This window comes from Dipteris shenzhenensis, chromosome 26 (assembly GCF_047967505.1).
Source record: "Dipteris shenzhenensis isolate YYH24624 ecotype China chromosome 26, Dip_SZ_1.0, whole genome shotgun sequence".
In the NCBI taxonomy this organism is placed as follows: Eukaryota; Viridiplantae; Streptophyta; class Polypodiopsida; order Gleicheniales; family Dipteridaceae; genus Dipteris; species Dipteris shenzhenensis.
The window spans coordinates 9447004-9461761 of NC_141621.1; the positions used below are offsets into that span (position 1 = coordinate 9447004).

Below are 14758 nucleotides of genomic sequence, written 5' to 3' on the forward strand. Positions count from 1 at the left end.
TAGCTTTTTCACATCAATACAAACGTCAACCCCATGATTCCTAGTTGAATGCTGAATTTGCAATGAAATTTGACCTTGATTGTCGATACCAAACGTTGATAAAAAGGATGATGTAGCCATGACATATATTTTTCTTCCCATGCGAATAATATTCCCATGAGGTCTTTGTCTTGTAGATTGATCATAGTTGAGGCAAATACAAAATGAAATTCCTACTTTTAGTTTGCATAGTACCAACATCTATTTAGCATGGTGTAATTATGATGTGTAGTTGTACTTCCCCATCATGACAATGGTTTTTGTAGAAGCCTAGGATAATGTAGATTGAGCTTGGATAAGAAAATTTTTTTTGTGAGAGAAATGATTATTTTCCCAACCCTATGAAAGAAAATTTTGATGTCCTATCATGTTACTAAACTAGTGTACAAGTAGTGGTTGGGGAGATAGGAGATGTAGATGGACCCTTATGACCCATACTCTATACTTAAGGTAGGCAGAGGGAATACATGCAAGGTATTAGTAGGAAGAAGATGGATTATAGGGGCCATCCTATGAGGCTGTTTCATTTGCTTTTAAGATGGGTGGGTTGTGATAGTGGTTGAGAAAAGGCCCTTCAAGATCTAAGCTATTGGAGGTACACTTTGCCCACCAATGAATGAATGTCTTCCTCTTGTCTTCCTTGTCCTTCAAGATCTTGCTTGCTTCAACTAACAATGCATTCATCAATCATCCTTTGGGTATTCTTGTTAGTAAAGTAGGTTTTCCAAATCTTTGCTTAAATATTTTACAACTTTTGTGTCAGGGGAAAAAATTCGGACTTCTTATGTGTTTTCACCCTTTTCTCTCACCTTTTTATGATGATCAATGTTTTTGTTATCTTACTTTCCTTTGTTAGCAGTAGAGTTCAATCTTTGTTCATTAATACTTTTAGATCTAAGCTATGATCCATGAAATAGCATTTTGAAAGTAAGAGTTTACGGGTGATTAAGATAGAGGGGCAAATCAGTTACCAAGTTGCAAAAATAGTCCACCCCCCCACCTTAGTCCATGCGCATACATCTCAAATCTCAATTGCATGTAAGAGGAAGCTACATCCAATTCTTTGAAAAGTCTCCTAATATATATCTTGTAGTGTTATTTTCTTGCTCTTGATGTTGTTATATTACCAACACATGCTTTTGGATATTACATTCTCATGCCCTCTTTACCACAAGCCTTCCTCTAATTTCAAAATCTCTTAGTCCCTTTCTTGGAAGAAAGCATATTTGCAAGTTACTTTTTAAGAAAATCTCTCTCTCTCTCTCTCTCTCTCTCTCTCTCTCTCTCTCACACACACACACACACACACACACACACACTCACACGCGCATGCACACCCCTTGCCTTGTGTACATAGTACCACTAAGTAATGCCCACAGTGCTATGGTACATGATGTTGTCTTGTTAATAGAGGCTCATGTATGGTTGCTCAACATAAAAGGATCTTGGCCGTCCATGTAGGGCCTCAATAGTAACTAAAGTCATCACTTTTTGTCATGTTATTCATTAGTTCTAGTACGGCACTAGTACCTTTTTATATACTTGGGGAATATACAAATAGGTCCCCCCAATTCAAAAATGTATTATTTAGTGGAAAAGGGAGAGGAGGAGGGGTGGAAACATAAGGAGAGGTCTTGTCAAATCCTTTTTACTCTATTTTTTTCACAACATCTTCTTGTAGCCTAGTGGTAAGAGCTGGAGAGAATATCTTGGGTTTAAGTCCCCCTTTGCACGAAATTTTGAAGCTATCCCTTAATTGGGTACTCCACCATGACACCTAAGAAATCGATTGAATTTCTCAAATTGATGCATAAAGGTTTTAAAAAATTAAGTTTCTCCTTAAATGAAGTTATATGTATGGAATAATATGTTGACATTTAATGCCATTAGAAATATGAGATGGGAGTACATATGAGCAATTAAAAGGAGGAATTAGATTTCTAGGGCAATGACAAGTTGATGTTGCATACAGTGTTCACTAAAAGCTTAGGTTTAGTGGAAGAATTTCAACTTTGATTGAAATGAAAAATATTTGGAGGTTAGAAACTTTTTTTGCAAATATAGTTATAAATTGTGTGAAAACCTTGCACATTTTTTGCAAATTTAGTTATTAACTATGTGAAAACCTCAATAGTTTATGACCCCAATCTTTGTGCGATTTACACAATTTTTAAAATTTTCACAAATGTTCCATAATTCACACAATTGTGGGAAAATTTTGGAGGTTTTCACACAATTTGGAGGTTATAAAGTTTTATGTGAACCACTCTAACCCTGGGCACATGATGGAGTTTCTTGCTCCATCCGGCGGGTTAGAGGTGAGGTGACGCCGATTTGCTCAAGAGAGTGCAATTGGAAGACTATTTGTTGCATGACTGTGCATATCGGAGTGCACAGGCACTGAACCGATAAACAATCAAGAGCTGCCAAGTGTGTGCGAACCGGCATTCCCTTGCTATGGGGCTATGTGCTCGGATTTCTGATAGGGTAGGCCAAGATGTGGAGAAGCAACAAGAATACCGAATTGCAATCTCAGGCAAAGATGTGCCAAATCTATACGAGTCCAATGATATGAAACCAAAAATTTCCAAAAATATTTTCTCTTGATTCACACTACTTCCATATGATCAAGTATGAGACTAAGAAACGTTGGCCAATTGTGGTCACGGTGCCTCGAACTCTGGGAGCGGCGGTGATCCCATGACGGCTTGCATCAATTTTGGCGTGAGGGTGATGGCCTGTAAATTGCGATAAAATATGGTTTCACGTTTTTTTAAATTGAAATTGGTCTATTCATATATTACTAAAAAAACTCCAAAATTCACGTTTTCTCACCTACATCACACATCATTAATGGTGTTTTAGGTGCATAGTACGTACCACTGTATGATCAGGCGTCCCGCTTAGCTACAGATTCAATTCATGAATTGGGTCTTGATCCAGATCTTGAATAGAATTCATGAATTGGGTCTTAATCCAGATCAGTAGATGAATCGAATCGTCCGATGTGAACTGCAGACCATTAGTTCGATTTCGCTTTCGGTTGGAATCAGGCACATGACTGCAATTTTTCCGTCGTTCCGATAGTAGATGAAGTGGGCTTTTTGATGATCCATGATCCATCTACTTGGGTGTTTAGCTTCATAAGTTTCGTCTTTATCGCCTGCTTTTGTCGTCCCACTCCCATCACGATGCACATGCATTTGCACGTCCCTTCGATATCTATCGGTCCGAAGATCTCGACGGAAGAACGTGACGATGCACCTGCTGGCTGCGCTGTGGCCGACACTTCTACTTTCATGTTTCAACCGGCTCGATTGGAAGTGGAAACTTCTTATGGTGATTAAATCATCAGCATTTGTCTCCGAGTCGGCAGTCCACTCTGCTCTTTTCTCTCTTTCGCAGCTGGTCTGGTGGATAAAATTGCTATCCAGTTGGCATAAATCGCATAAACTGATCGGTTCGGTGCTCGCTTTCCTTAAAGGAGATTATGTTATGTATGAAGGCTCTACAATGCATTAGATACAGGATGAAGGAAACTCTAAAATAATTCCCATCATTAGATACAGAATGAAGGAGTCTGGAAAATAATTCCCATCATTGATGAAGGAGCGAGCACGGGTTTTTTTTGGGGGCGGCGGGAAAGCTGACTAGAAACAGCACGGGATTAAAACGATGTCCCGACGTAATAAAATTTGGAAACTAGTAGAAGCGCGGTGAGCATTCAATGCAAAGCTCACCAGAGGCTGAAAAACATTAACCTGGACAAGAGGGAGGAGGCCGCACTTTTGAACACTGCAAAGCAGCTACATGTGGCGGATTTTTAAAGCGAAGAAGTGGAGCAAAATTTTTTAAGGGAAACGATGGAGCGAGGGTAGGCCAAAAAGACGGGAAGGATGGGAGAGGATGGTAGTTTCTAAATTTTTTGTTTGCGGGGAGCGTGGAAAGCGAGGGGAAGGAGAGATACCCAAAGTTAGTGCTGGCGATGGATGACGTTGGGATGGCGTGGAGATGAGAGAAGATTTGCGGATGATGGATCATGCAGATTCAAGATGATTGTTTAGTTTGTAGGTCGATATCATGATTCATGTCATTGCATGATACGCCAATAGATTCATCCATCATTTCATGATCTATCCTAGTCTATGCGTAATGATGACGAGCTTGTGTGAGTTCCAAGTGCTCAATTGACTTTAGCCTTGCTTTCTCACTCACTTTGCGATAACTAATCTCATCAGAATTGTTGAATTGCTGCATCATCTTGATCAGAATCAGACGTGTTACTTTGTTACATTGTTGCATAATCTAATCAGAAATGTCGCATACTCTGATCAGAATTTTTGTAAAATCGCACTGTATCATTATATTGCTACCTCTTTAACAGATTTTTGCATTGGATGATGGATCAATTTGCGATCATTAAGTCTCATAATTGCTTTGCCTGATTTACATTGCTAGCCTGTTTTTAAACAGAGATCGTCACTATGCTATTACTTACTCACATTGTTTCATAATCGCATTGCTACAGCTTTTGCGCTGTCACTTTGCGATTACTCACTCAGAATTGTTGCATCATTTCATTGCTACTGATCTTGCACTGTTACTTTCCGATTACTTACTCAGAATTGTTGCATAATCGCATTGCATCATTACATTGTTGCAGATTTTGTGTTGTCACTCCAATATGTGGGCTACATAACTACTTCGCCATTACTTACTTAATACTCAGAATTGTTGCTTCATCGCATTGCATCATTACATTGCTGCACATTCTGCACTGTCGCTTTGCGATTACTTACTCAGAATTGTTTCTGAATCGCATTCAATTTGCATCATGTCATTTACGTCTTTAACAAATTTTGCATTGTCACAATCCCCCGACATCGACATTCCGTTAATGACGGTTGAATCCAAGCTCGCTACTTTTCAATTACAGGTCCCCTCGTTTTTGGCTTCATCCTCTCCGATCTTCCTTCCATTTCAACTTTCAATCCCGATTCCCAGTGCCCACCACCTCCTCATCCCTTCCTTTCATCCTGTTACACACTTTCATAGCTACCCAACCTCCCTCGCTGTAAAGCATCCGCCCCGTACTCCTGTTTAGAAATCCATCCCAGTCCTGTCAACAACTACCCACCCTGCGCTTCCAAACCACAAATATACACGTCAATTCAAAAGCATCGTTTTCCCCAAGTTCTGTTGTTAGCGTCTCCACTTGTCCGCTTCCGCTGTTCCTCGCTCACATCGCCCACAATCGGACCACGAATCAAAAGTCTTGCCTCAAGTCTGAATACGAGCGTGTTCCCATGCAAACAAATGCCCTCGATTAAACCTCACAATCATTCATCGCACAAGAATGAAGAATTTCCCCCTGCACGATTGACGGCTCCTGGTCCTGGATGTTGCGCCTGCAATCCCCTCAAAGGGTCGTTCTCATTCCAGCACGGACCTTGGAGCCTACCAGAAAGCGCAAAGCAAAGGCGCAGATTTGGGCACCAGCCGTCCTACTAGCTGCACCAAATTGCACCATCATGCCATGGGATCTTTAATTCGGAGCTACCTCCTTTCCAGTTCGCTTTTCATCAGCCCAGTTGAAGTTGTTCGGTAGGCAGACAATGCCACGCGCCACGAGGCCGATGGAACGTCTTGATCATACATGAGAGCCCTCAGCCAAGCCGCTTGTGACAAATTCCCCTGGCGGTGGATCTAACGAAATTCAAAGACAGAAAGTGCTTTTCCAGGCAACAAGAATTGCAGGATTCAGTACCAGCGCAAAGAACAAGCGGAAGGAAGGGAGGTTCAATTCAAGGAGGAGCTGGCTCAGCTTCTTCTTCTGTACCGAGTACGTCGTGCGAAACGATACCTTAATGTCCCAAGTAATTCCAACTGTTTTTCTCGGATAGTAAACTCGATCCCAACTGTATCCCAACTAGCTCCTCCCTCATGGCACGTGCGATGCTCGCATCCGCCTTCTGAGGCTGCTAAAAATATTGCTGCGGCAATGCTGCCTCGATCTCAGCAGATTCAACGTGAATCGCAACGCACGAATTTAGCTTAGCTGGGCCCTCGAGGCTTGGTGTCTAGCAAACTGATCGCCAGTCAGCGCCTGTTTCCACGACGATGAGGTGCGATGCGCAGAAATCCAGAGCAGCAAACTTTACGTTCTCAAGGTAGATGGTCCGGTGCCGGATCTCGATTCTGATAGGAAGTGCTAGGTGAGAGATCGTGAATTGATCGTTCATCGAATTTCAAATTATGCATGGCTCAAATCTGTGCGGCTGCTGTCTGTCGATATATACTATATATACGTATTTGATCACCTCGGTCCTCGAGGGATTGCAATTAATTTTAGTCCGCTATAAATGCCTGCGAACAGCTGATCCACAAAAGCTACTTTCGTTTCAACAGTCAACGATTGCATTTAGTTCCCACACAGTGCCCTGTAGACAAAACAACTTACACAAGGATGTCAAAATCATCTCTCTCATGCTGCTCAAGAGTCGACAGCTAGCTCTCAAGCTGCAAGCAATCTCGACTCTAGAGAAACTTCCTCTGTGCCAGCGTTACTGCAAATTGCACTAGAATGAGTAGCCCGGTCGAGGATCCATCCACCTTGATCAGCATCTCAGCAGCGTTCATACTGCGTACAGCAAGTTGGAAGCTAGATATATCGACAGTCATCGAGTAGGCGCAAGGCATCCACTGATCATTCTCTGGAAATTTTCGAGCATTCTTTGCGGACGAAAACGGTACAAGCTAGCTTCGAGCTTTGATCACCGCTTTTTTCTTAAATAAGCTGCAAGCAATCTCGACTCTAGAGAAACTTCCTCTGTGCCAGCGTTACTGCAAATTGCACTAGAATGAGTAGCCCGGTCGAGGATCCATCCACCTTGATCAGCATCTCAGCAGCGTTCATACTGCGTACAGCAAGTTGGAAGCTAGATATATCGACAGTCATCGAGTAGGCGCAAGGCATCCACTGATCATTCTCTGGAAATTTTCGAGCATTCTTTGCGGACGAAAACGGTACAAGCTAGCTTCGAGCTTTGATCACCGCTTTTTTCTTAAATAAACTTTCGATAGCTTGTGCACAGACCCAAGTATTAGAAACTCTTTTGCCTGAATATGATCCTTTGAAACGGGCACACATTAAAATCGTCGTCCGTTTCTAACAGCTAGCAGGTCTTCGTGCGATTATCGGCATACCCAAGTATACCAGTATGAAATCTTCACAGACGAAACCCGGATCAATTTTCGAGCGAGGAGTCCGCGAAAAGTCAAGCATCATAGGTAAATGAGATTTGTCCCATTGATAGAAAAGACCTTCTAAAGGAGCACACGTCTAAATCCTTTTGCGACCGTCCATCGGACATAAAGCAAGCTGAAGCTGGCTTCTCACAGCCCGTTATGTAGCTTTGATATACGAGCGTTCATCGAGCTGAATTCCGCCGGTATATTGCATGGAAGGATCGGCCCATTTCAGCATGAAGGCCGGAGTGGAAATTTCGCAAAGCGACTCACTATCAATAACGTTTACCTTCAAATTTGAGGTGAAGACTGCAGACGCTTCTCGCAGAAAAACCAAGATTCTTTGTTTCTGCCACTTGTACCCTTCACGAAGTGCCAGGCGATTTAATGGAGGAGAGCAACATTCGTTTTAGATAAGGAAATCCTTAGGAGTCGCTGATCGAGCCTCACGAGGATTTCTCTAAGAAAACGATAATACTTCCACTATGGAATATAGCCCCAATGTAATCCATTTCCTGTACTAATGTAAGGGTAGGTGTCCTCCGCACTGACGCTAAAATATATTATAGATGACTCTGTTGTACTCTTCTTAACTTCTGATTGACTGGACCGACCATCTTAAGTCTGCTAACTCGAACATGCATGTTTACTACAGGTTTGCCAAGTATCTCAGGAACTGTTCTAACGAGCACGGCTTGATTCCTTGGGAGTTGTCATCCCCAGGAATTCCGAACGTTCTACCAATGGGGGTCTCTCTCTCTCTCTCTCTCTCTCTCTCCCCCCTTTTGTCTCCCTCTTCCTTCCGCCATACATACAAACATCACATGCACACAACGCAAACTCGCATAAATGCACAAAACTTGCAAGCTGCCTGTTTACCCAAACAGCCTTTTAATGTAATCAAAGACTTCAGGACAACACTCGCTGACCTGTTCTTGTAAATTTATTTTCTAAATTATTGCTTCCTATTTTTGTGTTGTTCGTACTCTCGGGGGCTCCTCGGGGGTATATGTCTCAATTGGTTCTCAATTTATCACACATAGTTACCTCAGCAAATTATTATATGTGAATGCTCGAAAGGAATCCGTTCTGGAAACAAGATTGCTTTTATTATGAAGACCGATACGGACCCCGAAAGACATGATAAGTTAATTCACGGTTCAACAAGCTCATCAAAAGGATTGCCGAATTTGTCTATCAAGTCTACTTTCCTGGTATCGCCTCCTTGATGTGTATATGCACTGCATAGCTGATACCCCTTGGGGTGTGGTTTTGATAAATCATGAAAGGAGTATCTGTTTGAAAATTTCTGAAGGCTGCGCTTGATTGAGACATTTTATATCCTCCTTTACGCTCCCTTTATCCCATCTGATAACAACAATGTGAGTTAAATTGGCACCTGCTTTCTCCCGGCCTCAGCTTTTATAAATCAATGTTGGAAAAAATCATGCTGGTTGTCTTACATACCATTGAATGGTGTGTGTCTCAGTGTCTCAACTTTTATAGACGGATGTTGGCAAAGTACCATGCTGCAATACATAACATGTTTTCAGGATATGGTTCATTTGTGGCACTCTACCCACTTGTTCCTTTAACGTAAGCTCTTCATCCATAGTCCACTACTTATCTAGGTGACATAATTTTAGCATTTTGCTGCTTTGTAAAGCGAATTATCTTTGCATGACATTCAAATGCAGTCTTGAGAATTGGAACTTATTCCTGTAGGATTGGAGTCATCTTGCTTGGCTCTTTGTGTATTGGGATCCTACGAGCGAAAAAGGAGACAGATATTGAAAATCTTTGGGTGGAACAGAACTCCCGGATTGTGCCAGAGAAAGAGTTTTTTGATGCTCAGTAAGTTGATATGATAACGTCTGATTGTATTGATCTGTCCATACCAAGCTGAGGCTGAATGAAAGGTTATGTTGTTTGTCTGGGTGCAGTTTTGGAGGAATTTCTCGTAAGGAGTCGGTGACCATCAATTCAAAAAAACGTGAAGGTGCAAATCTGAATGATTTAGGTCGTGCTATGGATGCATTAACATCAGCAGTAAAGCCACTCTATGACCAGCTTACTTGGAGGGTGTCAATCGATAACAACAATGTTGTGCTCAGTCAGGTCATTTTCTAACATGTTTCAATTCCGCTGACAAAGATTTAAAGTAAATTTATGTGTGCATGAAACTTGTATGCAGAGCTTTTATAGTTAACATTCTTGAACTAGGATTCTGTAGTAGGGCAATGCTGATTGGAGAAGGTGAATTTCGTTGTCAAGCAATTTCATGGGATGAAGTACTGCAGTGAAGACTCAGCTTGTCTCAAGGCTGTTCATGTAGTATGCCAGACAAAATTCATAGGATCATGCCCAGCAAGCATAGATAAGTCACTGTGATGCTCAGCTTTGTCTAAAGGTTGTTCATGTAGTATGTCTGGAAAAATTCATAGGATCATGCCCAGCAAGCATAGCTTAAGTCACTGTGATGGAAAACTTTTGTTCAGTTTAAAGAAATTTCAGTCCTTTTTAAGTTTAAAGGATCGCTTTACAAAATCAATATCACAGATGGAACTGGGGAAAAAGGCCATTTATAGAAATCATGTTTCTACAGGGGCAAAACATAGAAAAATTGAGCAGCAACTGTCAGTCTTAGTAGCAGGTCACATGGGTCAGTAATTCACATCGCAAGACACCAAAAAACATTGGAACAGCAGACTGCAAGACAGAAAAAAGAAGGAACGGGGTGAGAGGGATACCACCAGGCTGCTGACATGCTAGCATGCAAGCTGTAAATATTCATAAACACCCACCCAAATTTCTTATCCCTTCGAATATCTATAAGATGTCCCATCATATTCAGATGCACCTATGTTTTCAATTAGACATACTTTTTTGATAAGGTGGATCTTTTAAAATAAGAATGACTTTTATATGTGTTTGGCAAGGCCATAGTATGTTCCTCTATATTGGGCACAACGTGTACCTGCCATTATTCAATGCACAAATGGTACTAATGCAGTACACAAACCAAGCTATTTTCTGTTTCCGCAAGGCATACATGGTTGCTACACATGCAACCGATAGTTGCTCATTGTTGTGAAACCATTGGTCATGTGTAACATTCAACGGTTAATGATTGTGTAATCGCAGCAAGACCTTCTTTAAACCTTATTGCGAGGCATATGCGTATGCACCACAGAGAGGAAGAGAGAGAGAGAGTTTTAGGGTTAGAGAAATGGAGATGACACCAGATTGGGCCCTGTGCCCACCAAGGGTCCCCTTCCCCAAATAGGGAAGACTTTGCTTTATACTTGGAGAAACTGTAAATACAAAACACTCCTCGAGAGTGCACGGAGATGCGACTTTGAGTATGACACTTCGAACATTGAGACCTGACCCACGAATACTTGAGAAACAGACCAGCCACGACCAAGGCCCAATGCTGCCCACAGTGTCAATGCAGACCACTATGCAAGGCTATCGAAGAGGCTTGTGCTGTCCATGGGCATGCAACAGAGCTGCATCAGTGAGAGGTGTGAAGGAAGGATAGAAACTGAGAGATATGGAGCCGAGAAAACCTGAGAGATATGGAGCTGAGAGACAGCTGAGAAAAGAGCTGAAAACTGAAAAAGGAAAAGCTGGTGAAACAGGACCCCGAACCTCTACTCCGAGCCCAAAGCTATGGTGCTGCGTGGACCCCTTCTTTGGATCGCAATTGGGACTGCTGAAGGTTTCTGCTATCCTACAGGCACCTTGGAAGGGATAGAGGCTGCACCGGGGCTGGAGGAAGTGAGTCAAAGGCTGGAGGAATTGGACGAGGAATGAGGCTGCAAAGCCCCCTTTAAATGGGGGCTGGATGGGCCTATATAAGGTGCCTTCCCCAGCCCTTTACTTGTGCTTGGAGCTGCCTCAGGGGACCCTTCTGGGGCTCCTATCTTGGTTGCTCCTGCCCTCTTCCATAGGCCAGCCCTTGGGGGCCCTTTTGGGCTCCTGCCCTAGGCTAAGATGTAGATCTAACTAAACCCTAATATGGAAACACTATGCCTACTATTCTCCATTGGGTAGTAGTGAACATGGTATTGTCCCTACGGCCTATGTAGCTCATGTCTAACTATCCCTGGACTAGGGCTCACAAAGGGGTCACTACATATTATGACAAAATCACCTAGATTAGGGATCTACTAGCACTTGTCAGTGTAGCGAGGTGTCACCTTGTACCGGAGTGCAAGGGTGCATGTGACATTCCTTCCTTTCTTAACTTGGCGGTAGCTGCATCACTTCCAAGTAGTCCACCAATATATGTGAAGGCTCCTGGAAAAAACTTTCATCTAACCATACCACTTCATGGGTCCCTCGATCTCTAAACTTGGTGTAGAATTTGTGGATGCATCGTCTTGACCCATGCTTTGATTTATGGAGGAGAATCTACTCTGGGTCTATAACTTCTGCAGTGTCAATCACTTCGGGTTGTTGCTCATTTGTGAATCACCGAGTGTTGGACCAATATAAGACTTCAACCATGAGATGTGAAAGACACTGTGCATCGTCTAATTGTTTGGAAGCGACAACTTCATGGAGCTGTCGTTGATCTTTTTGATAATCAAAAAGGGTCAAAAGCTTCTGAAGGAGAGCTTGGGGCATTGCTTACCCACTTGTTTCAACCTTTGCGCTGATTGTAATCTTATTGAGTGCCCCATAGTCAATAAATAATCATGCTGACTTATCCTTTTTCTGGATTGGAGCTACAAAAGTTGATGAAGATGGCCGGATAAACACCGCGTGCAGTTACTGAGGCAGCTATTGTTCTAACTCCCCCTCCATAGATGTAGATAAACGATACAAGGGTAGATTCTACGATGCGATGGTCCTCTGGTCTGAGGTGGAAGTTGCGGTGGTAGATATTCCCGAAGCATGATATCGTGGAACTTCTGGGTGAGATTCATGGCCTACCCCAAAGGAAGAGCTACTTGTGTTGGAATATGAAGCCAAAGTGAGTAAAAAATGAGTGTACTAGGTGTCTAGTAGGTGTTTTATAATCTAGTGAGTCCTATGGATGCCACGTGTCATATTGGGAGTTATCCCATATGCATAGGTGTTCATATGTGTGTGTGTGCTCTTATATAAGAGTAGTACTTGTCTAGTGTCAAATCAATCAAGTATCAAGCTACAAGCTCTTTGGTCTACATGTGAGTACTCTCATTTTTGTTCATTGCTCGTCATTTCATTTCCATTTCATTATGTCTCTTTTTTAGTATCACTTCCTCTCCCTAGCCTACCCTCTCTCTCTCCCTCTCTCTACCATGTTCCTTCATGTGGTATCAGAGCCTCCCTTCCTACCTTCCCCTTCTTCTTGCTCTATCTAGAGGATGAGAGAAGCCCGCAAATGGAAGCTCCCCTCCCCTCTAAGGTAGAGCCTCCCTTCCCTTAGCCTCGCCATGGTTCCTCGCCATCAAGTACTCCGGTGTCCTAGTTTGTGAGTTCAGCTCACTCCCGCATCAATTCGTGGTTCTCCCTTAGCATCGACAGACATTCCTCGTCAGTTGGTCGCCAAAACTTGTTTTGGAGCAGTCCAGTGGCTGTTTTTTGACCTTTTGAGGTCCGATTTTGACGTTTTTTGACATTTTGGCACTTCCCAAACATAAACGACCTTGTCCCGCACCATTTCGAAAGGGATTTTTTTTTTTTGGGAATTTTTTGTCGATACAGCCGTACGGACGTGTCGCCCAGCCCAGATGGAGCTCCTGAAGATAGGCGACTGGAAAAAAGTGCTGTAAATCAGCAAATGGAGCTGATTTTGAGGATGTCTGCTGTCTGCGAAAGATCCCAAAAACAGCAAGTTTGTATTCGCCTAGGTCCAGTAGTGACTCTGGTGAAGGCGCCCAGCTACAAGAGACCTCCAGAAAGCTGCTACAGGCAAAAACGAGCTGGCTGGACTGATTTCTTCGCAACAGAATTGACTCTTCGCGAAAGAACTGAAACCCGGAAGTGGTAGAAGCACGGGAAGCAATGCGGGAGCCAAGCTCTTATACCAATTGTTGGAACTGTGGGGAGACATGAAGTGGATAAAGAACACGAGAGTGTAGTCCACACACAAAGCTCCACTGAATAGTTCAACAATAGAAGTACAAGACTTGGGATATATATGAAACCCAAGTATAAGTGAAAACCCTAGACTAGAATAACTTAGACCAAGTCTAGCCTACAATACCATACCCATGTATGTTCTATCACATTACTTCTTCAGATTGTCCATCTAATATGCATCCACAGGAGACAATCCTTCATCTGCTCTAGAGTTACCCGATTGCCTGTGATTTTCTTCCCAAATCTTTGTGCGTGATTTCCTAGCATTGCTTTTTGCTAGGCAGTTTTCGTTGTTTGGGAGATATACCACTACTTAAAACTACATTCAGTTTTTTTTATGGTCCCATTATTGGGCTCTGTGGTCTTTATATCATGCCTGTAGCTCTCGGCTCTATAGACAACCCATTGTGGATGTTTATCATTTCTTCCATTCCTCCTTGCTTCGCTCCCTATAGGATGCACATTTCATGGGAGAACTTTCTGCGGCCTAGCTAGAAGTGTTCTTTCATTGTTTTTAGTTTTCTTGTACTAGTTATTCTTTGCTGGAGCTGCTACTATATGCTTTCTTTTCGGGTTTTTAAAGCTTATCAATAGTGGTTGTCTCACTTTGAGACAGCTATGGTTGAAAAATTTCTCTTAATGAAAGGTTCTTTTTCATTACTTTAATAATGTAGTGTTTTCCCCCCACCAAAAAAGGGGTGTGAGTAAGTGTTTGTTCATGTCAAAGAGTGAGCAAGTGTGTGAGTATGCATGTGTGTGAGCATATGTGTGTGTGAAGGCAACACGTAGACCAGAGAGGCACATTATAGATGAACAAGAAGCGAAGACTAGGCTAACAAAGCAATGAGGAGGGTGAGTAGGGAGGTAGGAGCAGATGAAGGAGAGGTGAACAAAGGGTGCTAAAGGTTAGGATTGGTACCTAAAACAGCCGACAATTGGGTTGTTCAAGTGACTAGGCAAGAATAGGGATGAGGAGGACAGGTCGAGGAAGAGGGTTCCAAACCCATAGCAGATGAAGATAAATGCTAATTACAAGGAAAGTAAAAAGGATCGATGGACTTGTACATTTGCCATACTAAAGCTAGGTATACAAACTATTGTAACGTAGCCAAGCAATACTATAAAACAAAGGGATTGTGTCGGTCATACACACATAAGAGTAGGTTCTGAAGCTTGGAATAGGTTAGAGACCATCACAAATCCATATTTTATAAATGCTGAATTAAATCTATAAAATTAACATAGTCAAGGAGATCTAGCAGTAGTTAAGCCATAGTATTCTTGCTTAAGGAAAACTATTGTAATTCTTGACTTTTTTCTTGAGGTTTTGGATTTTGTTTATTTCATTATTCATACCATGCACCTAGTTCATGATTGAGAATTGCTCTTGATT

At 42.4% G+C, this 14758-nt stretch overlaps 1 protein-coding gene across 3 annotated transcripts in view; it reads left to right on the forward strand.

Moving 5' to 3' along the window:
* Window positions 1–5771: 5771 nt before the first annotated feature.
* Window positions 5772–14758, forward strand: part of LOC147884641 (uncharacterized) — a 186348-nt gene continuing 177361 nt past the window's right edge. Inside the window, exons 1-7 of one of the 3 annotated variants that reach the window (XM_087397363.1) lie at window positions 6872–7065; window positions 7215–7329; window positions 7441–7589; window positions 7943–8036; window positions 8777–8883; window positions 9013–9141; window positions 9231–9405. In XM_087397363.1, the coding sequence (XP_087253489.1) occupies window positions 8031–8036; window positions 8777–8883; window positions 9013–9141; window positions 9231–9405 (417 nt within the window). In that variant the 5' untranslated portion in view covers window positions 6872–7065; window positions 7215–7329; window positions 7441–7589; window positions 7943–8030. Of the gene's footprint in view, window positions 5882–6871; window positions 7066–7214; window positions 7330–7440; window positions 7590–7942; window positions 8037–8776; window positions 8884–9012; window positions 9142–9230; window positions 9406–14758 lie in introns of those variants that run through there. The other 2 variants (XM_087397362.1, XM_087397364.1) reach the window with 2 other exon arrangements.